We start from the raw sequence: 25,714 nt of genomic DNA, 5'->3' as shown, positions 1-25,714 counted from the left end.
TCCATATCAATTACAAGGAAAGGCTTTTATATATGTTCTCTCCCATGCAAATAGCAAGAACGTTTGTGATCACCATCCTGCCATCTATGGTGTGCTACCATGATCCTCTTAAAATTTGTGTTGATTAGAGCATATTCAGATGTGGAAATGATGCAGATGTGATTTTATTCCATATGCTAATCCTGCTTTTGATGAAATGTAATTGACTTCAATTTGAAAGTGCTTGAATTGGAATCATTGGAATTCCTTACAGGTTAAATCAACACTGGGAAATGGAATCTGCATTAAAATCTTTGGAGTATTGTGTCTATCCTGCTTAATTATCATAATCTTGATAGTCTCTGTGAACTGAGGCATAAGAATTTTTCTATGCTATCTTTGCATACAAATCAGCAAGAGATTCTAATTCAGATATCTAAATATTGTGTACACTAGTGAGAAATTATACCAAGATCTAAATTGGTCTGTTGGTGGAGTTTGCCTGATACTGATTTTGATAATTCTTCTTAACTAAGCCTTGACATTGATTTTTCAGAAATCTCACATAAACATCTCCTCAAGCTACTTAACATACTTATTATACATTCATTTTGTAAACTAATCAGGGGAAACAGCACATTTTGTTATTTGATATTATATTCTCCAATTTGTAGTTGATATCTAATAATCCCATCAATATTGTGAATGCAAATTAAGAAAACAAAAATTATGAGAGATCATGTATGCTACATAGAAGCACAATTATGAAGAAAGCTGTACAGGTCTTAGGAGGGGGACAGGTTTTAGTTCCAACTTTGTGACTGATCAACAGTGATCTTGCACAAATAACTTAAGTTTTCCGAGTCCAATTCCTCAAATGAAAAATGTTTTTCACACTTTGAATCCATTCACTGATTTCTTCCGTGGACAAATATTTGTCAAGCAGTTATTATGTGCTGGGTACTCTGATAGGCATTGGAGATAGAAAAATGAATTAAAATAGACATGGTCCCTGATTTCACAGAGTCTATAGTGAGGAAGATTGGTATCAATCAAGTAATTTCAAAAACAAGTGAAAATTTTATTTATAACAAGACCAATGGAGGGCTAATTAGGCATGGAATGGATCAAGTCAGGGAAGTCAAGACAGGCTGGAGAAAAGATGATTGAGTTGATAATTGGATCAATGAAGGTTTTACTAGAAGAAGAGGAAAAGGAACCATGATCCTGATCCAAGAAGCTTCAAGTGGTAGGTATGAAAAATTGAAAGGCTAGTGTGCTTGGACAGGAATGAGGATCAGATAGATGGTGTGAGCAGCTGCTTCTCTTTTTAAAGCTATAAAACACTGTAAAATTGCAGAGTGACATTATTAAATTAGGTAAACAATAGATTCCCAGGGATTTTCAATGGGAATTAAGGCTGAAATAAAGAAAATACTTGATTCTTCATTATTTATAATGGCTTGTTTTTAAATACAGGACTGATTAACAAACTTATAGTGAATTCCCATCACAGTCCTGGCACTGGGCAGGCAATCAGAATACAAAGATCAAACATGACCTCTTCCTTCAGGAGTTTACTGATGATTTGCAAGTAGGGTTTATTGGTAACTTCAAATTTATTTCCATAAAACAGTTACAGAATAAAAACAAATCTTAAAAAAAATTATTTCTACATTTCCCCCCAAACTCTTATAAACTAAATACTAAATAAAAACAAAATCCAAGCTGCAGACATCAGAAATAGAGGGATTTTGAAGAATCATATGGTAAAATTGGCCTCTACTTAACAGAGAATCGATTTTGTCATCATTATTAAGCACTTACTACATTTACTCTGCATTTTAGTAGATTCAGTGTATGTGTGTGCGACTGTACAAACCACACAATATGCATTGGGAAGTGCATCAGAATGTATATCACTGTATTTAAAATGAAATAAAAGTTAACCCAGAAGTCTAAATATATCACAAACTGTATTGAGTACTATTTAACAGGTACATAATCATTCTAGTATTTTTCCCTTGAGTCTAGAAAAATTCACATTGTCTCTGTTTTTCTTATCAGGAACAACTCTAGTTCATCTCACTGAACCTTTTCTTACAGGTCAGTATATTAATTCCCATTTTTAACAGGGGATTTATAAAACCTAGAAATGTTAATTATTAGTAACTTTGGGTTAGTAAGACATAATGTATATGAGTTTGGCTTCTGAAAAAGTATTTCAAACAAGTACTTTACAAGGCTTTTCCCACTAATATTAAATAATGTTTAAAAATTGAGTTTAGGTGCTGGGGGTATAGCTCAGTTGGTAGAGTGCTTGTCTTGCAAGCCCAAGGCCCTAGGTTCAATCCCCAGCACCAAAACAACAACAAACAAACAAAATAAGATTAAGATTACGTACCCCATTTGAATCAAATGTATGATATATCAAGATCATTGTAATGTTTTGAGCAACTAATAAAAAATTTTTAAAAAATAAAAAAAAACTGAGTTTAAGTTGTTTCTGATCAGTTTATGTAGACTGCATATAATTTGGTTTCCAAGTTTTATTCTTCACTGTCACTCGTGTTTTGTTTTTTAGTTGTAGATAGACACAATATCTTTTTTATTAATTTATTTTTATGTGATGCTGAAAGCGAAACCCCATGCTTTATGTGCGCTAGGCAAGTGTTCTACCACTGAGCCACAACCCCAGCTCCTTATCATTTGTTTTTAATATAGCAATTACAAGAGTACTAAATCAGTCACATTTTTAAAAAAGAGAATATAGATTGAAAGAAAACATTTATATATATTTATATATGCGTGCATGTATATATATATATATATATATAAAATATAAATTTTAACATTAACTCATTTAAGTATTTTAGGTGTAAAAGTAGCAATCGGCTATTTCATTATAGCATTTCATCATGGTGATTATCAGCCTTGAGTAGCAGTGGTTAGGCAGTAAGTTTTTCCTTATTTTAAAGCAAAGTTATTGAGATGAATGTATTAAGAATTGGCATGATCCAATGTAGGTTGCAGAGAGATGAAATTAATAAAATTAGTAAAAGGTATTAATAAAACCAAAATCTCCAAGAAAATGACATTAGAATATTAAAACAAAATCATAGGGAATTCAGGGCAGAAAGTCATTGAATTCATTGTTATATTTACTGATATATGAGCTTATTGGTATATGACCATTAGTGGTAATGTCCAAAGTAGACTTTAGGTGAAAAGTTACTTTGATGTTCTTCTCAGGCTCTACTTCAGGTCCTATCACCTCCACAGCTGCAAGTACAAGCACCACAGCCCGACCGAGCCCCAGCTTCACTAGTTCTGGAGTCACCACAGGTAAGAGCAAAGGATACTGGTCCCAGAGGAAGGAATGGTTTGAGGCAATCCTATTCAGTATCTTTCTAAATCAAATATCAGACTTAAATGATGACTCCTTATAGGTAATATTTTAGTGTTTCTATATTGCTTTTTATTTTATTTATGATTACTTATTTTAAAATATGTATGTATCTTTTTATAATTGTGTTCCCATGACCTGGGTTTGTTTATTCAACAATTATCAGGGACAACTGGAGAGTCTCCAGCTGTAACCACAGCAGCTGGCAATGGAAGTACAAGTGAGACAGCCTTCACAACAGGTGAGATCAAGAAATGGATCAAATGTTCTATTACACAGTGTATTTCCACAACTAGTCCTTTGTTGCTACTCAGCAACAGCTCTGCCCTGCATAGAATCTTAGATAATGGGTGAATAATATCTGATAAGTCTACTGGAATACTTTGGGAAAATTCAATGATAATATTGACATATTAATAAGACAGTGATTTTTATTAGTCAACTCTTGGTTGAAATACTGAGACAGGAGAACTTATGAAGTAAAAAGGTGTATTTACATAACAGCTTTGGGGGTTCAAATATTCCATGCCTGCACAGTCTCAGTTCTGGTGAGGTTCCTCTTGGCTGTGTCACTTATGGTAAATGGCAATGGTTCTGAGCCCACCCAGGAGCAACATAACATAAAGACAAAGATCATGGTGGTTCAGGTTTCTACAACCAGCTTTCAGGAGAACTACTTTAATCCCTTCCTAATGGCATCTTCCTTTGTTGACCTAAGGACCTACCCCCCAGGCTCCGCCTCTAACAGGGTACATACCACCTCCCAGTACTGCCACCCTGAGGACCAGCATCTAACATGTACACCATGGGGAATATCCAGACTATACCAATGATATAGTTCTCTAGTACACTAAAGTTTCTGAGTTAAGCTTAGGTAAATTAGCCAACATCAACACCCAGGTATTTCTGCGCCATTGATCTCATGGACTGAGAAACTAACAACAGTACCCAAGTGGCAGAGGCTCAGCATTGTGTTAATAAGTCCTTTGGGCAGTTGTTGCTCATGGAAATAGAGGACCACTGCTCTGTCATTTCCATTCTTTCCCAAATTCATGTCCAGCTTGCACTCTGCTGTAAATGAACAATAGAATGAAATTTACAAAACTCGGCTATCATCACGTTAATTAAAATTCTTTAATTGTGCTGTTGATTTGAAGATAAATCTTAAAACTCCTTTATATTACCACTAAAATGCCACTTATTTGGTGTGTGCATGAGGGTTCTTTTTATGTTTTTATTAAACAATCCCTGGCCTTATTTTTCTACATTATTTTCTAGGAGGAATTATTTTGACTTCAATTTATGACAAATATGTTTATAATAAGATAATTCACATTAAAAATAGAGTTGAAATATATAATCTACATAGAGAAGTATAAAATAAGAAACTTATTTTTTTGTATTTTATTTGAATATTTACACATTTTACAAATCTGTTCAGTGAGCCAAAATAAAATATGAATCATGAATCTCTCTATCCCAAACTCATTGAGCAACAAAGAGATAAATACAAAGCTAAACTCAAAGGCCTGTTTCTAACTGTCCTAGAGGTATCATTAAACTATTGAAATTTTAGAGTGATGATCATTTAGTTTACAGCGCCTAAAATCAGAATCAGAAACCCTTGAGTAATAATGACAAATCTGTTAGCTATGTATTTTTGTTTTCAGTCACCATGTATCATTGTTTGGAATAGTATTTAGTGCTCAGTGGGTGGCATCCCCAGGAATGAGGTACTGGTGTTTGATGTGATGGGAACTAAAATGGAGAGCAAGCATTTAGAGAAATAGAAAGTCAACAAAATGTTCTTATTACTACAGGGTAAATCTGTGTTTTGCATCACTATTTTCAATAATTTCATTTCTCTATTCTAATACCATTTTCAAAATATCAAGACAAGAGAGACTGGGAATTTTGTTTTGAGTTACAGATTGAGAAGTACAGAGATGTAGTCTGGAGCTAGACTGCATGAGTTTGCCCTCTGGATCTGATATGAGCCAACTGGGTGTCCTGGACCAAGTCACTTACACTCATTTCAGAAATGAGTATAATGCTACTTGCCTCAGAGGATTTTTTTTTTTTACAGGGCTAAATGAATGGATAGATGTCTAAAGCATTTTGTTAAATGTTTTTTTGTTTTTTTTTTTTAATGTAGGAGGAGCAGGAAGCCCAACTGCATCAACACCTAGTGGGAAGGAGGGTAGCACTCCTGGGGAACATAGCACTGGATCTATAAGCCCAGGAAACTCAGGTAAGTAAATATGTGCAATTAGTGCCTATTAAAAATGTACAAATAGCAAAATGTGTAGACTGTTGAATGAATGATAAAAATGTGAAAGAGATTAAAATTTATATTTTAATCTTCCAATCTCCTCCTTCAGAGGAATTAGCATGTATTGAAGCACTGCTACTGCTTCTGCTATAAGAGGGTCCCTGGGAACAACCTCAGGAGCAGACAGGGACAGCACTTATGAACCATCAGGCACTGGGGCCACCAGCACTGAAAGCCCAGCAAGCAAGACAGAGACTCTTGGGGGATGTGGTGGGGTCCAATTCAAACTTTAACAAGATCGTATAATGTGATAAGCAGATTAAAGAAAGGTCACCATGAACGACATTAAAGGAAATAGTGACAAGAATAAAACTAAAAAATGTCCTAAAAAAAGAACATTTTCCTCATACCTATTCATATACTAAGGCATCATTCTTCTTCCCATTAGCAACAAGTGGAAGAACAGATATGTCCACCACTGTTTCTGCTGGTGACATCACATCTGGAAGAACAGGTACTGAAGGAGAATAAGCAGTATGAAAATTAGTAGACACGAGCTTTGTGCTCAAACTTAATCAGAGACAGGATTTCTTGGGAATCTGACTGTTGTTATTTAATATGATGCCAAGTATCCAGAAGGTCAGAAATAGACATTAGATATTTGTTGTGTACCTACCGTTGTGTTAGAATCTTTGTGAAAAGTACAAAAACATTGGGAAATATACATTTTCCCACTCCAGTTCACATCTAAAGGGAGGGATTAATACATGCAGACATAGAAGACAAAGGGTAAAAAAGTGGGGAAAAGATATGAACTGGAGAACAAGGAATTCAAGTAAGAATAGACAAAAATCATTGTTTTAAAACATGGAAGCAACTCCTTGATTTCTACATTTTCTGTTCTTTGTTTTTGTTTTGTACCTGGGATTGAAGCCACGGGCACTTAACCATTAGGCACACCACTAAACCTTTTTAATATTTTATTTAGAGACAGTCTTACTGAATTGCTTAGGGCTTTGCTAAGTGGCTGGGGCTGCTGGCTTTGAACTCGAATCCTTCTGCCTCAGCCTCCCAAGCTGCTGAGATTACAGGTGTGTGCCACCATGCCTGGCTGGATTTCTATAATTTCTTAATAAAGAATGCTTTATTAAAATCACTGCATTATCAGCATTATATGATTCACTTGATTTAGCTCTAACAGGAAATTAAGATGCAAATGAAGTTTGTGGGATTGACACATCCACTTTGGTAAAGGAAAAAAGCAATCATAAATAGGTCACATTCATAACAGAATCAAACTTTAGATTTATTTAAGACGACATTTTTCCCTTGATAAATATCAGGCACACCTGGGGCATCATCTGGAGTAACCCCTGAAGCTTGAGTTGGCAGCACCCTGGGAGAAACAGGCACTGGAACCGCAGGTTCTAGTAAGATCCACCAGGTTGGACAAGCCTTAGTACCTCCCATGCATTGCATCCTACACTTCGTGTGCTCTGTGATACCCCCTACATGGGTTTAGGATAGGGCTGAGGAGAGGTGGAGGAATAGTGTTTTTCACTTTTTGTTCCTGCCAATCTCAAGTGCTCATGGTAGTGGCAGGAGTCGCATGCACACTTCCCCGTCTCCAAATTTGTTCTTGGTTCCAGGGACCACAGGCTCTATCACTACCAGTCCTTCAGCCTCAGCTACCGGAGCTTCAACCTCTGCAAGCTTAACCTCAGGTAAGTTAGTGGAAGAAGTTCATGAGTTTGCAGGGGTAAAATGGGGAGTGTAAGTACCTCCCCATTTCTTTTCTCTGGACTATGGCAAAGAATAGAGGAACTAGTAAGAGACTTGAAATAGGGAACCCAGTCCCTTACCAACAGTATTGGTAGTAATGCAATGTACTGTAGGTAGCCATACAATGTCTGAATTAAATGATATTTCTAATATCTTGAGAAATCATGGGATTCCTGAGTATTATATCATAATGATACTAGAGCTCCAATTATGGAAATACTAATGCTTTGAGTCTTGAATGGGGTCTAGAAATCCTGATTACAAATTAGAATCAATTAGAGAAAAGTTTGAAATAGGTACCAAGTTCTTCAAGTTCATTGACTCTCATTTTTATTTTTTCCTGGCAGAAGGGCCCAAATGTAAGTATTCATGAAAGCTTTATTGTTGGTTCCAATAAGCATCCTGAGTTATAAAGCACTGGGCTCCAGTATCTTACTATTGTATAAGTAAACAAGTTTTTCTGCAGTCAACAAATAAATAGGCACACATAGGAATTCTAATGATCACACAATATTGTATGATCAATTTTTAGAAAGAGTGCATCAGAAACAGAGAAGTATAAATGAATATATAAAAGACATTTTGAAAGCAGAGAGCAAGAACCATGTTCTGCCATTCTATTTTATTAAAGGTTCTGATGTATGTGTACCATTTACTTTGAAAGGCACTACTGGACCACTAGTTACTGAAACATCTAGAGCCCAAAACAGTGAACTGACATCACCTGGAGATAAGTCAGGTGGGCAGAGAATGATGTTCAGAGATCCAGGTTTTTGTCAAATGAGAAAGTCATTTATGGGAACTCTACTTATTTTGAAGCAAAGTAGTTGAGAAAATGAATGAGGATACAGAATGAATCTATCAAAATGGAGAAGGGTGTTTTTATAAGAACCGTACCCCTCTTCAAAGCAGTAAGTAAACCAAAATATTGGAGAAAATAATATGTCACAATCTTAGGTGAATTCTGGCAGGTTTAACCATATTAATTTAGTCTGTTGGAATAAAATATTGCAATAATAAATAAATTATTTTAATGGAGTCAGACTACAAAGAAGATGAGATAGAAAATAACTCAAATACTTTATTCCAAGTGTATGTCCACAGTCATCTGTTTCTACTCAGCAACAAATTACCCTGAGTGCAGTTTTAGGTAAGATGGACCAGGTACCAGAGCTACTTACAGATGACTTTGTGAAAAATTAAGAATTAAATTTAGATATGAATAAAATGATAAGCATTATGGCTTAGTAAAACTTCAAATTATACTCACATAATATGTAAATTTTCCGACCTTCATCATGGTGGTTACATATCATTATTTCTTTGGGGTATGAAAATAATAAAAGCCTCTAAGCTGTCAATGCAGTGTTAGACTGCTAAATCTCATGGCATTTGCTGACTCCCCAGTTCTGTGACTTGCATATAAGAGTTCATGTCTGAAAAAGCTAAGAAAAGCATGCTTGTTCTCGTACATTATTGACTAAATTTTAACTATTTTTAGTTTCATCAGTAAAAGATTGACATTCTTTAATCACAGGTAATTTGATTAAAAACAAATAGGCTGGGATTGTGGATCAGTGATAGAGTGCTCACCTAGCATGTGCAAGGCCCTGGGTTCAATCCTCAGCACCACGTAAAAATAAAATAAAATAAAGATATTGTGTCCAACTACAACTGAAAAAAAAAAAAACAATTAAAAAAACCCCAAGCTTTATTTTATCCCTGAACATAAGCAATTAGCCTATAATTTTAAGGACTTCAAAAATGTCTTCTCATTTGCTTCATATTGGCCTTCTCTCTGATTCAGGGTAAAACATTTCCACCTGGTCTCTGCAGTCCTTTATCTAGTGAATCTTCCCTTGCAAAGTATGGTTCCTGTTCCAGCATATGCCTCGCAGGGGAACTTGTAACTAGAACACATTTCAGGGCCCACATCAGAATCAGAAGCTGTTGGAATGGAACCCTCAAAACAGTATACTAACAAGTGCTTTAGACAATTTATTCTGATCTCAGAAGGGAACCACTTCTCTACCATTTCTATTCTTTTCCAACTTCCCTCCCACTCTACACTCCAATGGATACCATTCGAGAATGACATCCTTCATGTTCAACTATTATCATGTGTTCCTACTACATAAAATCCAATTATCCTGATTGTTATTAAGATAAATGAAATCTTCTTTATATACTATATATTAAAAGTCATTTTATTAGTGTATAAATGGGACTTTTCTTTACATATATATTATCTAGTTGATGGCCTTATTTTATTTTTCCTATATTTATTTCCTCATAGCAGTTTTCTCGACTTGGGGTGAAAGATAATTGATTTCAGCAAGCATTAAGAGACTTGTCAATTCCAATGAGATTTAAACTGATAGAAATTTTAGTGTGATAGCCACTGAGCTTATGTTTTCTAAATTCTGCACCAGTAGAACTTTGGGTAATGACATTTGGCCGTCTGTCTGTTATCTATCAGGCAGTACACACTGCGGTTGTGAGTGGGATACTCAACCTTGGTTCTCAGATGGGTGCCATCAGAGGTGTTTGTTACCGTTCCATGACGTAATAAGAACGGAAAGCAAACATTTAGAAACAATGACCTTGTATCTTTTTGACATAATGCCTTATATCTGTTGAATAAACAATTGTGTGTTGTGAATTTTTAAAATTATAATTCTAGAGTCACTTTTGTGACCTTTTTTCCAAAGAATTCATCTAACACATTTTAGAAATCTGTTTTGCACAGAACATTGAGAAGCAAGGAATACAGTATAGATTTGGGGGTTAGATTGCTTGTGTTTGGCTTCTGGGTATTTCGTCCATACAGTGTGACCAGACAATGATTTAAGAATGTTTCCTGAATCATAGAATTTTTAATCCTCAATTATTTCTAAGATATTTTGTAAATGAAACTGTTCTTATTAGGAGGAACTTCAAGTCCAACAATGCAAAAATCTGGTGGGGTGGAAGGCAGCACACCAAGGGAACTGAGCAGTACAGCTGTAAATCCAGGAGATTCAGGTAGTCAGGGCATACACTTTACTATGAATGCCAAAGCACGTAGTTGGTTTGATAAATGATGAAAATGTACAAGATGATTGAAATTTTGTATTGAATTTCCCAGTCTCCTCCTTCAGAGGAATTAGCATGTGTTGTAAGCACAGCTACTGTGTTTATCAGGTATGACAGGAGAGTCCCTGGGAGCGACCTTAGAAGCAGGCAAGGGCAGCACACATGGACCATCAGGCACTGGGCCACAGCAGAGACAGAACCTGGGGGATGTGATGAGGTCCAATTCAAACTTCAGCAAGATCCTAGATTGTGATAATGAGTTAAGGAAAGGTCACCATGGACAACATTGAAGGAAGTAATGCCAAGAATAAAACAAAAAAAAAATCCTAAAATAGTATTTTCTTTATACCTATCTATACTGAATAACTGTTTTTCTCATTAGCAACAAGTAGAGAAGCAGATACATCTACTACCATCTCTGTTGGTGAAAACACTTCTGGAAGAACAGGTACTGAAGGAGCATTAGCAGTATAAAATTCCAGACAGTAGACATGTGAGCTTTGTGCTCAAATTTAGTCAGAGGAAAGGTTTCTTGGGGAATCTATTATTATTTAAGTGGTGCCAAATCTCCAGAAGATCAGAAATGTATCAACAAGTATATGTGTAGCACTTAGTATATTTTTAGAGGCAATGTGCAATATGGTGAAAGAACTAACTGGTCTCACCCAATGCCAATTGGGAAAGGGTGAAATTAATAACCACCCAGACAAGACAAAAGTTAGATGGAGATCAAGAGGGGAAAATATGCAAACTGGATCCCAGGACAATTTCAGTAAACAGAGAGTCAAGGACATTGATTTCACCTTGAATTATCTATATGATCATTATATTTTATTAATAAATAATGCCTAAATGGAATCAGTACATTATCACAGTTGCCTCATTTATTTTAAGAAACAAACTTTAGATTTTCCAAGAAGTCCATAGGGTAGATAAATACATCATTTTAAGTGAACAAGAAAACATAGTTGAGGTCATATTCATAAGAAGATTTTCCTTTAGGTTTTCTTAAGCTGACTTTTTTTTCCCCATAAATATCAGGAACATCTGGGACATCATCTGGAGTAACCCCTGAAGCCCAAGGTGGCAGCACTCCTAGAGAAGCAGGCACTGGATCCACAAGTTCAGGTGAGATCCACCAGGTTGGATATGATGTGTCAGGAGTCATTGTCTATACCCAAGCCCTCCTGCATCAGATGCAGGTCTGTAAAATCAGGTCCTTACTGGGGTTAGATTTCTGGCCTAGGAAAATTAAAGGGATCATATGCTCTATTTTATTTTATTCTGGAGAATCACAGATACTCATAGGGATGGCAGGGATAACATGCACCTCCAACATGCACCTTTTTTGTTTCCAGGGACCACAGGAATGCCTGTAGCCTCTACCACTGCCAGCCCTAGAGACTCAGGTATTTGGCTTCTGGGTATTTCATCCATACAGTGTGACCAGACAATGATTTAAGAATGTTTCCTGTATCATAGAATTTTTAATCCTCAATTATTTCTAAGATATTTCGTAAATGACACTGTTCTGACACTCAACCTCTGCTGTTAGCAAATTAGGTAAGTATGAAGGAGAATTCCATGTATTTTCAGGTATAAAATGGAGAGTAGAAGTAAATCCCAATATCTTTTCTCTGAAGTATGCTGAAGAATAGAAAGAACTATTAGGGAGAGACAGAGCCCAATTCCTAACCAATACTTTGACAGGTGGCAGTTGTCCCACTGGATCAGATGGTCTTTCAACAATCTTATGCAATGTTGTGGGCCTTTGAGTATGTTTATAGGACGTCCAAGATCTCTGATTTGGATCTTCTGAGACTATAAGTCTGTAGTGGGGCCATTATTTGCTATAATTCTAACTACAAATTAGAATTGACTGCAGAAAAATTTGAAAATTTTCCTTCATATAATCATTGAATGTGGAACCTTGGGAAAAGGATTCATTCATGCATGTGTTTTAAAGATTCAGTTGGTTCTACAATGCAGTCTAAGTGAGAACTACTAGGTTCTAATATGTGAACATTAAAGAAGTAGATAGTAAGAGACCTTATTGATAAGTAAAATAATAAACTTAATAAAGGATGCTAAGTTGTATAAGATTATATGATCAATTTTTGGAACCATTGAAATTGAAATGGAGAAGCATATACAAATAAATGAAAGATATTTTGAAAATGGGGAGTAACATTATCTGTACCACTTTATTAAGATCATGATATTATTGTTGGTTTTAAAAGGAACTAGTGGACCATCAGTTGGTGAAACAACTAGAGCCCCAAACACGGAAGTGACATCACCTAATGGGCACTCAGGTGAGCAGAGGATGGTGTTTAGAGGTCCTGGTTTTACTCAAAATGAAGAGTTATTCATGGGAACCCTGCTTATTTTAAAGCAAAGTAGTTGAGATGAAAAGTATGAAGACCTAGTTGACCCAATTGAAGATGTAGAAAGATGTCTTTTAAAAAAGTGTATTAAGTCAATCAAAATCTTCAAGAAATTAATATTAGAAAAATGTCACAGGCAACTCTGTGTAGTAAGTCACTGGATGCATCTATTCAATTTGTTCCTTTTAGAAGAGAATGGACTGTTAGATTACCCATTGGTAATACAGTTCAAGTAGACTGTAGGTGAGAAGTTCCTTTGTTGTTGTTTGCAGACACTGCTGGAACTTCAGTTCCAATCTCTTCCACAGCTGGAAGTGCAGGCACCACAACAAAACTGAGCCCCGGCTTCACTAGTACTGGGGTCACAGCAGGTAAACTTGGTTCAGAGTAAATTATATGTTTATACCAATCAACCGGTGTTGATCAATTTTGTGCAGCAAATATATTTTTTAAATTAAATATCAGAGTTATTGCTTCTTATATGTAATTATGCCTTTCATCATGTTGCTTTTGTAAAATTTTCATATTGTAATTATATAATCCCACTATCTGATAGTTGGTAGCCTCTGTGCACTAGTTACAACCAACTATTTACATTTTTTTGTCCTTCATCAGGAAGAACTAGAATTTTACCAGATATAACAGCTGAAGCCAACAATGGAATAACAAATGATAGTTTTCAAGTAGGTGTAACAAAGATATGAAGAAGATATATATACTCCATATAGGCAGTTCTGGGATTCACATCAATAATAACTGTACTCTGAGTAAAACCTTTGCTAAAGGGGCCAGGTATAAAAGTGATAGAGTCCTCTCTAGCTTACTTATCTCCTCTAACAACATGGTACTCAAAGTGTGCCTTTTGGTCCAGTAGTATTGAAATCCTGTGGGATCCTGTTGGATGGTCTTATGTCTGGGTCCACATGGCTAGAATCGGAAGTCCTGGGGTGGAGACCAGCAGACTGTATTAAGTTGTTTAGGCAATTGATGCTCAACTTGGAGAAGTGTCCCTCTACAATCCCCATTCTTTTTAACCTTCCTTTGAGGTTACACTCCATCAATGTCATATCAGAATGACTTTCCCAAAGCTCAGTTCACCTTTGACTATATATATAAAGTACTTAAATATTTATTTTTTTAATATTTATTTTTTAGGTGTAGTTGGACATAATACCTTCATTTAATTTATTTATCTTTATGTGGTGCTGAGGATCGAACCCAGCAGTTCACACATGCTAGGCTAGCGCTCTACTGCAGGGCTACAACCCCAGCCCCATACTTAAATATTTCTAATTGCTTTTAAGATTAATTAAATCTTTATATAGCATTAATAGGTATTTTTCATCTATGCACAGGACTTCTCTTCATGCTATGAAGAAGTCCATGGCCTCATTGTGTTTTCCCTTCACTTATGTTAGTTACTGTTGTAGTTTAAAACTTATTAAATAATGCTTTGAATAAGCTGTTACTTACATTCAAATTACTGCAGTAAATGATATGGTTTATACCTAGTAGGAAAATTAAGAAAGTGGGAGATTCCAATTAGACCAGCAAACTTCTTGAAATTTTAGAGAGATGACCATTTGGTTTCCAATCACAAAAATCTGTATCTGAATTACTTGGGTAATAATGACATGTTAAACTGTGATCACTTTGGGTTACCAGGCATTGAGTATGGTAATTTTAATAGGGTTACCTAAAGTTAGGTCCAGAAATGTGACTCCCAGACTATTAAAAGTCCATAATATGGTAAAAAGTAAAACACACAACAAGTACTTGGAAATGTAGTAGTTTAGCACAACAAGGTTTAACTGTAAGGATGATTATATATGGTCTTTTCATTTCATATCTGAATTTATGTAATAGCATTGTTCTAAATTGTTCAAAGTATTCATCTACCATACACTGAACACTACAATAGGCCCGTTACCTCAGATGGTTTGGGAATACTTGTGGGAGTGAATAGTTAGGGACAGAGTGCTTGAGTTCTACTCCTTCACCTGTGAGTACCCAGTAGGATTACTTAACCATATCTGATAAGTAGGAGGAACATGTTGACTGCCTCAAAGGATGTTTATGAGGAAAATGAATTCAGTTAATTCCTAAAGCAATTTGAAATTCTGTTTTTTTTTTAATTTAAGGAGGAAAAGAAGGCCAAATACCTAATAGGGAGGAGGAGGGGAGAGGGCAGCTCACCTGGGGAACCCAGGACTGGACCTATAAGCCCAGGAGACTTGGGTAGACAGGATGTGCACTTAGTGCCTATGAAATGAGTACAAATATAAAAACCTATGCCGTTGGATAAATCATGAAAATGTACAAGAAGATTGAAATTTTGCCTTTAATTTCCCAATCTCCTCCTTTAGAGGAACTAGCATAAATTGCAACTACTGCTATTGTGTTTATTAGGTACAACAGGAAAGTCCCTGGGAGTCACCTCAGAAGCAGTCAGGGCCAGTACATCTGGACCATCAGGCACTGGGGCCACCAGTGCTGGAAGCCCAGCAGGTAGGACAGAGCCTCCTTAGGGGTGATGACAGGGTTCAATGATAGTTTTTGTCAGGATCCCTGAGTGTGAGAATGAGAAGGAGGAAAGGTAACCATGGAGAACATTGAAGAACTAATGACTAGAATAAAACTTAAAAAAAGTCCCTGAAATAGTTCTTCAGAGCTCTCTGTACATTAGGTACCATGTTTGCTCTAATTAGGAACAAGTGGAAGAGCTGACACAGCCACCACTGTCTCTGCTGGTGAAAACACTTCTGGAAGGGCAGGTACTGAAGGAGAATAAGGAGCATAAAATCCAGGCAGCGGATGTGAGAGCTGTTAGCTCAAAGCCTAGTCAGAGACAAAGTTTCTACCATTATAAATCCTACCATTATCATTTATTTGATGTCAACACTTTTGAAGATGAGAAATATATCAACAAGAATACCTGCGGTACTTAGTATTTTTAGAGTGACTGTGCCATGTAGTGAAAGAATAGGGGCATATAACATCTCACCCAATGATACTGGGATAGGGGAAAATTAACATTGTAGGTAAAGAAGTAAAGAATAAATGAGATGGCAAGTAAAAGTAAAGAATAAATGAGAAGAAAACTTGAAAATTGGAATATAAGACACATCTAGGAAACAGAGACAAGTACCTAAATGTTTAACCATAAATTTTCTATGTGATTATTTTATTTTAGTTAAGGCACTGATCCCTTAAGATAACTGTATTATCAGTTACCTGATTTATCCCACTTTACCTTCAGGTAGAAATTAAGATATCATCAAAGCTTACAGCAAACATACATTCATTCTTTTTAAGAAAAAGAAATAATATTTGGGGACATATTCATAAGATTTTCCTTTAGGTTTTCTAACGTGATGGTTTTTTTCATGATAAATATCAGGTACATCTGGGACATCAGCTGGAACAACCCCTGAAGCTCGAGGTAGCAGTACCCCTGGAGGAGCAGGCACTGGAGCCACAGGTACAAGTGAGGTCCACCAGGTTGGATGTGATGCATTAGGAGCTTCCATCCATGCCCTTCTGCAGCAGATGTAGGTCTGCAAAATTAGGCCATCACTTAGAACAGATTACTAGTCTATGAAAATTAAAAAGATAATATCCTTAATTTTCTCTTCTTCTGGAGACACTCAAATACTCATAGGGGTGGCAATAAGTAATAACACATGCTAAATATAGCTTTCCTATTTTCAGAGACCTCAGGAGTGTCTCCAGGCTCCACCACTGCCAGCCCTAGGGACTCAGCTACACCTTCTTCAACCTCTGGTAGCAGCAAGTCAGGTAAATTAGAGGGAGAAGTCCAAAAGTTTGCAGGTATTAAATGGAGAGGGTAAGCATGTCCCAATTTCTGTTCTCTGAAATGTAGTGAAGAGTAGAAAGAACTAATTAGAGACTTGCATAGTGAGCCTCATTATGGACCAACATTTCAGCAGGTAGCTGTGGAGCAATTGGAATCGATTGAACCGTCTTTCTATAATCTTATGCAATTGTGAGAGTCCACAAATGTGCTGCCTATGTGCCTTAATGGTTTTAAGCACCCTGCCCTGGAACTTTTGAGATTGTGAATGTGAAGTGGACCATAGTTTGCTATCCTGGCTATAAATTACGATTAACTTCAAGAAAAGTTTGGAATTTTTCCATCACAGACCCATTGAATTTATGACCCTTGAAAAAGGCCTTTGTTGGTATATATTTTAAAGCCTCAGTTGGTCGCAATATGCAGCCTAAGTCAGCACCACTAGGTTCAAATATGAGAACACTATTGAAGTAGAAGAAAAGCAATCTTACTTGCAAGCAAAATTAATTTACTTCACTTGAAGGATGCTAATTTGTACAAGATTTTATGATCAATTTTTGGAATGATTAAAACAGAAATAAATGTATAAATAAAAGTATGAAGAAATAAATGAGTAAATAAAAGTATAAAGAAATAAATGAGAGATATTTTAAAAGCAGAGATCAGCATTGCATCATCTGTACAACTTCTTCAAGGGTCAGGATATTATTTGCTATTTGTTTTGAAAGGCACTACTGGATCATCAGTTGGCACAACAACCAGAGCCCAAAGCAATGCAGTGACATCACCTGGGAAATCAGGTGAGTAGAGGATGGCATTTAGAAGTCCTGGCTTTGGTCAAAATGAAGAGTTGTTTATGGGAACCCTGCTTATTTAAAGCAAAATAATGGAGATGAATATATCAATACCCGGTTGAACCAATTCAAAGAAAGATGTCTTTGTAAAGAAAAATGCAATAAGTAAATCAGAATTTTCAAGAAATTCATATTAGCACAAATATCATAGGTACTTATGGGTAATAAGTTATTTGATTCATGTATTCTATTTCCTATAATAGGAGTGATTGGACAGTTACATCGTCCATTGATAATAATGTCCAAAGTAGACTTTAGGTGAGAAGTTTCTTTGTTCTTCTCAGGCTCTACTGGTACTTCAGTCCATATTACCTCCTCAGCTGGAAGTGCAGGCACCACAGCAGCACTGAGCCCCAGCTTCACCAGCCCTGGGGACACATCAGGTAAGTCCAGCTCTGCAATTTATACTACTTACAGCCAACTAACTGGTTCACATAATGCTAATTAGATAATATATTTTCAAACCAAATATCAGGCTTAGATGATTATACATATATGTAAAATTAAAATATAGTATTTTTACCTTTTCAGCATGTTGCTTCTTAAAGTGTATCATGTAAATTATATGCTATCACTAAATGATAATTTGAAGATCCCCATGACATTTTTAATGTAAAATTTGCAAAATTTTATTTTTTTAATTTTTTAAAAATTTGTTTTAGTTATACATGACAGTAGAATGCACTTTGCATCATATATAATGGAGTATAATTTCTCATTCTTCTGGTTGTACATGATACATAGTCACACTGATTGCCCATAAAATTTTTTTACCCAGGTTTTTAATTTTTTTTAAACTATATTCAGGATAATTAGAAAGTCACCAGGTATAACTTTAGAAACCAATAAGGGAATTAAAAATGACACAGCTTTAAATTGGGTGAAACCAAGTAGTGAGGAATATCCTATATTATATAGATTCAGTCTTTTTTTTTAATTTCCTGGCAGTGTTAATCTTACTGAGTAGAGCCTTAGATAAAGGGGCCAATTTAATAATTACACATCAATTGGATGACTTTGGGAAATATTCCACAATTAATGCTATGGTTACAAAAAACATTAGTGATGTATTTTATGGCAATTTAAAATGTCTAACTTATACTCAAATACTTTCAATGTAGGGCAGTGAATCTTACCATCATTGTGTTTGTGTCATTATTCCCATGAGATAAAACAGTCTCCAAGCTGGAAAGGCAGGGATAGAGCACAGAGTGCTGAGCCTCATGGGCAATAGCTGGTGCCTGAGAGTCTGTGAACTGTGTCTAGAGCTGGCAACCAACAAAAGCTAAGCAGATTATACTCTGGTTTGTTCATTATTTACTCAGGTCAGTGTTAGATACAGGAATAAACTATCATTGACAACATTTAAGCATAGATGAATGAGATTGAAACAAGCAAGACAAAGTTTACAACTGTCCTTCAAACCATCAGTTACAATCATAAGGATCTCTGAAGGGTCTTCTCCTTGTGGTCCATTGTCCTGTGTTTTATTCAAGTGTTAAGCCCTTCCCCCAGTCCCTGCAGTCCTTTGCTTAGCTTGCCTCCTTCCTCCAACACCATGGTGCTCACAGTATGGCTCCTGGCCAGTAGCATCTGAACCCTGTGGGAACTTGTTACACAGTTGGTGACTTGGGGGTCCAGCAGCCTAGAATCAGAAAGTGTTGAAGGGGAAGCCAGCAGACTGTTAACTTGTTAACATAACAAGTGTTTTAGCAAATCAATGCTCAAGTTAGAGAACAATTTCTTTACAACTTCCAGTCTTTTCCAGCTTCACTCCCTCTTTACACAGGAGTCAATGCCAAGTCAGTAGATCATTTCCAAAGCTCAGCTATGATCCTATCTATGCTCCTTTTAAAATATTTTTAACACTATGGATTGCTTTGAAGATATGTGAAAACTTTGTTACCATTAAGAGTACTTTTGCTCATGAATGCACTGGATTCTGTTTATGGATGAATTAATGAATCTATGGCCTGTTTTTGTTTTTCCTACCCTTGGTTTGGCTTAGCAATTGTAATTAAGTTTATAGCATAAATAGTGCTTATATATGCTATTCTTTGTATTAATATTACTGAATTAGGAGATAAGATTTACATATTTAAGAAAAATAAAAAAGATTGATTCCAATTACATGAGTAACTTATTGAAACCTTAAAATAATTAATAGTTTATCATTACAAAAATCTGAAGTAGAAATACTTGAGTAATAATAAGATCTCAAGGAGTAATCTCTTTTAATTTGAGACAGTAAATACAATGATTTGTGACGAACTCAAAACTTGGTACACAAATATGAGTTCCCAGACTGTTAAAGATTGGTGATATGATAAAAAGTGAAACAGATCACAAATATTTGGAAATATAGCATTTTAACATCATAATCCATAAACTGCTATATAATGGCTTGTATATTATATGATCTTATTTAAATTTTACATCTGTACTTTTGGCATTTTTAAAAGAATGCCTCTAGCAGAGATTGGAAACATTACAAATTGATCCTTTTATCACAAATCACTTGAGAAGCAGCAGTTATGGTATAAAATCAGGGCTAGATGGCTAGATTTTGGTGTCTTCATTTTCTGTCTACAAATTGAATGACTCGGAGCACATCACTTTACCATATTCGATAATTGTCAAGAATAGTGTAACCTGGTAAAGAGGATGTTTATGAGATTAAAATACTTGGTTATTTTTAAAGGAATTTTTTAAATGATTATTTTTTTTACCAGGAACACGAAGCCCTAGTGCAACAACATCTGGGAAGGAAGAGAGTAGCACATCTGGGGAACCCAGCACTGGAGCTACAAGCACAGGAAGTTCAGGTAAGTCAGGATGTGCACTGAGTGCTTGTTAAGTGGGCACAAATATGAAAGCATCTAGGCTGCTGGATAAATCATGAAAATATGCAAAAGACTGAAATTTTGTCTTGATCTCCCAGTCTCCTCCTTCAGAGGAACTAGCATATGTTTCAAGCACTGCTACTGTGTTTATCAGGTACAACAGGAGAGTCCCTGGGTATGATCTCAGGAGCAGTCAGGCACTAGAACTACCAGTGCAGGAAGCCCAGCAGTAAATCAGCGCCTCCTTAGTGATTGTAGCATAATCTAATCCATGTTTTGTCAAGAACCTTGAGTGTAAAATAAGGTCAAGAAAAGGAACAATGGAGAATATTGAAGGAACCTATTACTAGAATAAAATCACATAATGTCCTGGCAAGATGGTTTTCTTCCTAGCTCTCTGTACACTCAGAACCATTTTTCTTACCATTAGCAACAAGAGGAGGAACTGACACAGCTACCACTGTCTCTTCTGCGGAAAACACATCTGGAAGAACAGGTACAGAAGGAGCATTTAAAGGATGAAATCCAGACAGTAACATGACAGCTGATTGCTTAAAAATAGTCAGAGACACAGTTTCCTGGGAAATCTGACCATTATGATTTAGGTGTTGTCAAATCTACAGAAGGTCAGAAATATATCAACAAGTATATGTGAAGTATTTAATATATTTTTGGAAAAAATATTAGTGACATATATTTCACTATGTTCAATTATGGTGAAAGAATGGAGCATATAACTGATATCAAGAGGGGGAAACATTATAATTTGGATTACAAGACAATTCTAGTGAACAGGCAAAAGGACATTGATGTTGAACCTTGAATGTCTTAATGGAATGAGCACGTTATAAGAATTACCTGATTTACATCAATTTACCTTCGGCACTATCTTAAGATATCAGTGAAAATTACAGGATAGATACATCCATTCTTTTTAAAGGCTAAAGAAAATATATTTCAGTTCATATTCACAAAGACACTCTTTTTGATTTTCATAAGCTGCCATTTCCCCCCCTATAAGTAACAGACACACTTGGGTCATCGTCTGGAACAACCCCTGAAGCTCGAGGTAGCAGCACCCCTGGAGGAGAAAGCCCTGGATCCACAGTTTCAGGTGAGTTCCACCTGAAAGGAGCTCCCATCCATGCCCTTCTGCAGCAGATGTAGGTCTGTAAAATCAGGCACCAACTGGGATTACATTATTGAACTAAGAAAAGGTGAAAGGATCATAACCTTCAATTTCCTTATTCTGGAGACACCCAGATACTAATATAGAAGGTGAGAAAACATGCATCCCCCACCCACACCCCATGCCCTGGTTCTTGTTTCCAGGAACCACAGGAGTGTCCACCACTGCCAGCCCTGGGGACTCGGCTAGACCTTTCTCAACCTCTGCTAGCAGCACATCGGGTAAGTGTGAGGGAGAAGTCCATGGGTAAATTGTAAAATAAAGAGTGTATGTATATCCCAAATTCTATTTTCTGGAATGTGGTAAAGAACAGGAAAATCTAGTAAGTGACTTGAGGAAGTGAGCCCAATTCCTGATCAATGGTTTGTCAGGTAGCTGTGTCCCCTCTGGATTAGATGGTCTTTCTATAATCTAATGCAATTTTGAGGATGTCATGTGTTTATGGGCCTTAATAGTTGCAAAACCACCGATTTGGAGTTTCTGAGGCTGTGAGTCTAGAGTGAGACCATAGTTTGTAATTCTGGCTAGAAATTAGAATCAACTACAGAAACCTTTGGAATTTTTCCTTCTCAGTCCCATTGAATATGTAACCCTGGAAAAAGGCCTTTGCATGTGTATATTTTAAAGCCACAGTTGGTTCCGATATGCAGCTTAGTTTAGAGCTACTGTGTTCAACATGGTGAACATTAAAGAAGTAAATAATAAGCAGTGTTATTTGCAAGAATCAGTATGGATTCTAAGTTGAACAAAAATGATGATCAATTTTGCCAATGATTCAAACAGAAATAAAGCAGTATGTATGAAAACTTTTGAAAGGAGAGATGAGCATGATCTATACCACTTAATCAAAGATCATATTATTTATTGTTTTGATTTGATATGCACTAATGGACCATGAGTCGGCACAACAGCCAGATCCCAAAGCAATAAAGTGACATCACCTAAAGGGAACTCGGGTGAATAGAGGATGGCATTCAGAAGTCCTGGCTTTGGTCAAAATGAACCGTCATTTTTGGAAACCTTGCTTATTTTAAAGTAAAGTGTTTTAGATGAAAGTTTGAAGACCCACTTGACCCTTTTCAAGCTTCAGAAAGATGTCTTTGTTAAATAAAATAAAACAACAAAATATTCAAATAATTAACATTAAAAAAATATCATGGGCAACTCTGGGTACTAAGTGGCTGAATTCTTTTACTCAATTTTTACACATTAGAAGAGATTGGATAATTAAATCACACATTGGTAGCAAGGTTCAAGTAGACTTTAGGTGAGAGGTTCCTTTGACGTTTTTCTCAGGCTCTACTGGAACATCAGTTCTCATCACCTCCACAGCTGGAAGTGCAGGCACCACAGCCCCACTGAGCCCCAGCGTCACCAGTCCTGCAGACACGTCAGGTAAGCCCAGTTCATAGCTAATTTCACTGGCCAGAGTCAAGGAACTATTTTCAACAATGTTGCTCAGGATTTTTCCAAATCAAATATCAGACTTAGGAGACAGTTCTTCATATGCAATTAGCATTTAATATCTTTAGACTTTTAGCAAGTTGCTTTCTTAAATTATGTTACAATTACCCATTCCTACTGTCTGATAATTGTAAGCCTCCATCCAATTATTTATTATAGTTCTAAAATAGTTTTGAACTTCATCAGGACAGCTAGAATGTTACCTGGTATAACAGTAGGAAGCAACAATGGAATTACGAGAGCCATGTCTTCCAAACAGGTTAAATAAAGACAGAAGGTAGATCTTACATTTCGCCTCAACAGTAACTCCATTCTGAATAGAGCCTTAGACAAAAAGGCATTTGAAGAGTTATACAGATCAATTCCATGACTTTGGGAAACAGTCAATAATTAATCTTTGCAGTTTTGTAAAGCATTGATATTATATTTGTAAGGCACATTTAAATTTCTTATTTACTCTCAGATATTTTCTTGTATTAAACAAACTTAACACCGTCATGCTTATGAGTCATTTTTTCCATAATATGAGAATATAATTAAAATGTCTGTGGTGGCAAGTTTGGTTTAAAAGAAAAACTACTGAGGCTCGAGGGCATTAGCTGGTAGGTCAGTAGTCTGACCAGTGTGCAAGAGTTCACACCCAACAAAAATCAAGAAAATATGCTGCTGCTTGCACATCAGTTGCTAAATTAGGTCCAGCAATAAAATATTATTGAAAAATATTAAAGCATGTATGATTAGATTGAATACAAACACAACTAAATTAACAACTGTCCCTCTTTCTGTCAGTTATACATTTTAAAGAATTTAAAGTGTCTGCTCCTTGCATTCCATTTTTCTGTGTTTTATTTAGGTGTTAAACTCTTTCTCCCAGTCCTTGCAATCCTCTGCTGAGCTCACCTGCTTCCTCTAAGACCATGGTGCTCAACAGTGTGGTATCTGGACTGGCAGCCTCAGAATGCTGTGGGATCCTGTTAGAAGGGCACATTTCTGGGTCCAACTGCATAGAATCAGAAAGTGTTGGGGCAGAACCCAGCAGACTTTTTAACAAGTATTTTATGGAATCAATGATCCAGTTGGAGAGTAGCTTTCCATAAGTCCCACTCTTCCAACTTCCCTCCCGGGTTTCACTGCACCTATGTCACCTACCCATTTCCCATTATTCAATTGTCACCCAATTTCTGCAGTATTTAAAATGCTTAAGTATTTATAATTTTTTAAGATAAATCAAAACTTCGTATTATTTAGAGGCATTCTTCACATGTATTCACAGGATGTTTGCCATGATTTTATCATCACATCCATGGGCTTACTTTGGTTTTTTCCTACAGTTTTTGGTTAGCTTTGATTTAAAATTTATGACAAATAGTGATTTGAAAAAAATGGGTTTTTTTTACATTATAAATACAGGGTTAAATGATTTAGTTTACACATAGCAGGAAAATAAACAGGGTAATTCACATTCAATCACTAAACTTATCAAATTTTTGGAGTATAACAGTTTATATTCAGAAAATTTTGAATCAGAATTAAATGGCATCAGTGACACCTCAATAAGTGATCTCTTTGTCATCACACAATAAGTCCCATGATCAGAAACAGGTTACTGAAAGTTTGGTGCCCTAATACATGTTCTCAGACCAAGTGAAACAGAATAAAATTTGGTAAATGCAGCATTTAAGTACTATCATCTTCTAACTGCTGAACAGAGATGGACATATTACATGATCTTTGTTTAAGAAGATCTAGATTTACAGTTATTTTATTGTAATTGTCCTTTATAAGTGATTGTTTTTAAAAGAAAGCTTCTAGCATAGAAGAAACAGTAAAATTAGTCTTTTGCATCATCAGTTGAAGCATCTGACTAAAGGAAGTTTATGCGGTTAAATGATGTGATTGATGCATAAGGCAATTTGAAATGCTATTTTCCATCAGTAGGAACAGGAAGCCAAAGTACAACAACCCCCAGTGGGAAGGAGGGCAGCACACCCAGGGAACCCAGCACTGGAGCTACCAGCGGAGAGAACTCAGATGAGTTAGGATGTGCACTTAGTGAATATTATTGGGTAGAAATATGGAAGCATGTAGGCATGAAAATATACATGAAGATTTAAATTTTTCTTAATCTCCCATTGTCTTGCTTCCGAGGAACTAGCATAAGTTGCAAGCCCTGCTACTGTGTTTATCAGGTACAACAGGAGAGTCCTTGAGATCAACCTCAGGAGCAGGCAGCGCAAGTACACCTGCACCTTCAGGCACTGGGGCCACCAGCACTGGAAGTCCAGCAGGTGAGACAGAGCCTCCTTAGTGACTGTGGTGGGGTCTAATGCAAGTTTTGTCCAGATCCCTGAGTGTGAAAAGGAGCACAAGGAACGAAACAATGAAGAATATGGAAGGAACTGATGACTAGAATAGACCATGGAATGTGCTGGCATGAGCTTTTCTTCCTTCCTCTCTGTACACTAAGCACTATTTTTTCTCCCCTTAGCAACAAGAGGAGCAACTGACAGAGCCACCACTGTCTCTGCTGGTGACAACACATCTGGAAGGACAGGTACTGATGGAGCTTAAGGAGCATGAAATTCAGGCAGTAGACATGTGAGCCCTGGGCTCAAATTTAGTCAGAGATGGGGTTTCCTGGGAGTCTCA

At 36.3% G+C, this 25,714-nt stretch overlaps 2 protein-coding genes across 3 annotated transcripts in view; both read left to right on the top strand.

The window, feature by feature from the left end:
- The window catches only part of LOC120888561 (mucin-19), a 67,200-nt gene extending 55,378 nt beyond the window's left edge, over window positions 1-11,822 (top strand). The window contains exons 40-50 of the mRNA XM_078015850.1: window positions 2,047-2,085; window positions 3,232-3,324; window positions 3,552-3,626; window positions 5,541-5,636; window positions 6,106-6,171; window positions 7,307-7,381; window positions 8,071-8,178; window positions 10,368-10,463; window positions 10,897-10,962; window positions 11,556-11,716; window positions 11,805-11,822. Of these exons, the coding sequence (XP_077871976.1) occupies window positions 2,047-2,085; window positions 3,232-3,324; window positions 3,552-3,626; window positions 5,541-5,636; window positions 6,106-6,171; window positions 7,307-7,381; window positions 8,071-8,178; window positions 10,368-10,463; window positions 10,897-10,962; window positions 11,556-11,716; window positions 11,805-11,822 (893 nt within the window). The remainder of the gene's footprint in view (window positions 1-2,046; window positions 2,086-3,231; window positions 3,325-3,551; window positions 3,627-5,540; window positions 5,637-6,105; window positions 6,172-7,306; window positions 7,382-8,070; window positions 8,179-10,367; window positions 10,464-10,896; window positions 10,963-11,555; window positions 11,717-11,804) is intronic.
- Window positions 10,858-25,714, top strand: part of LOC101958024 (uncharacterized) — a 127,362-nt gene continuing 112,505 nt past the window's right edge. For both annotated transcript variants that reach the window (XM_078014884.1, XM_078014883.1), the window contains exons 1-17: window positions 10,858-10,962; window positions 11,556-11,642; window positions 11,873-11,923; window positions 12,755-12,829; window positions 13,174-13,272; window positions 15,311-15,409; window positions 16,302-16,382; window positions 16,613-16,699; window positions 17,444-17,515; window positions 17,854-17,952; window positions 20,302-20,394; window positions 20,843-20,908; window positions 21,434-21,526; window positions 21,745-21,822; window positions 22,898-22,996; window positions 25,255-25,353; window positions 25,554-25,619. In XM_078014884.1, coding sequence (XP_077871010.1) covers window positions 11,884-11,923; window positions 12,755-12,829; window positions 13,174-13,272; window positions 15,311-15,409; window positions 16,302-16,382; window positions 16,613-16,699; window positions 17,444-17,515; window positions 17,854-17,952; window positions 20,302-20,394; window positions 20,843-20,908; window positions 21,434-21,526; window positions 21,745-21,822; window positions 22,898-22,996; window positions 25,255-25,353; window positions 25,554-25,619 — 1,246 coding nt within the window. In that variant the 5' untranslated portion in view covers window positions 10,858-10,962; window positions 11,556-11,642; window positions 11,873-11,883. The remainder of the gene's footprint in view (window positions 10,963-11,555; window positions 11,643-11,872; window positions 11,924-12,754; window positions 12,830-13,173; window positions 13,273-15,310; window positions 15,410-16,301; window positions 16,383-16,612; window positions 16,700-17,443; window positions 17,516-17,853; window positions 17,953-20,301; window positions 20,395-20,842; window positions 20,909-21,433; window positions 21,527-21,744; window positions 21,823-22,897; window positions 22,997-25,254; window positions 25,354-25,553; window positions 25,620-25,714) is intronic.

The sequence above is a fragment of the Ictidomys tridecemlineatus genome, chromosome 6 (assembly GCF_052094955.1).
Source record: "Ictidomys tridecemlineatus isolate mIctTri1 chromosome 6, mIctTri1.hap1, whole genome shotgun sequence".
Lineage (NCBI taxonomy): Eukaryota > Metazoa > Chordata > Mammalia > Rodentia > Sciuridae > Ictidomys > Ictidomys tridecemlineatus.
The sequence above is the reverse complement of the archived record's forward strand: the minus strand, read 5'-3'. Positions and strand labels throughout refer to the sequence as shown.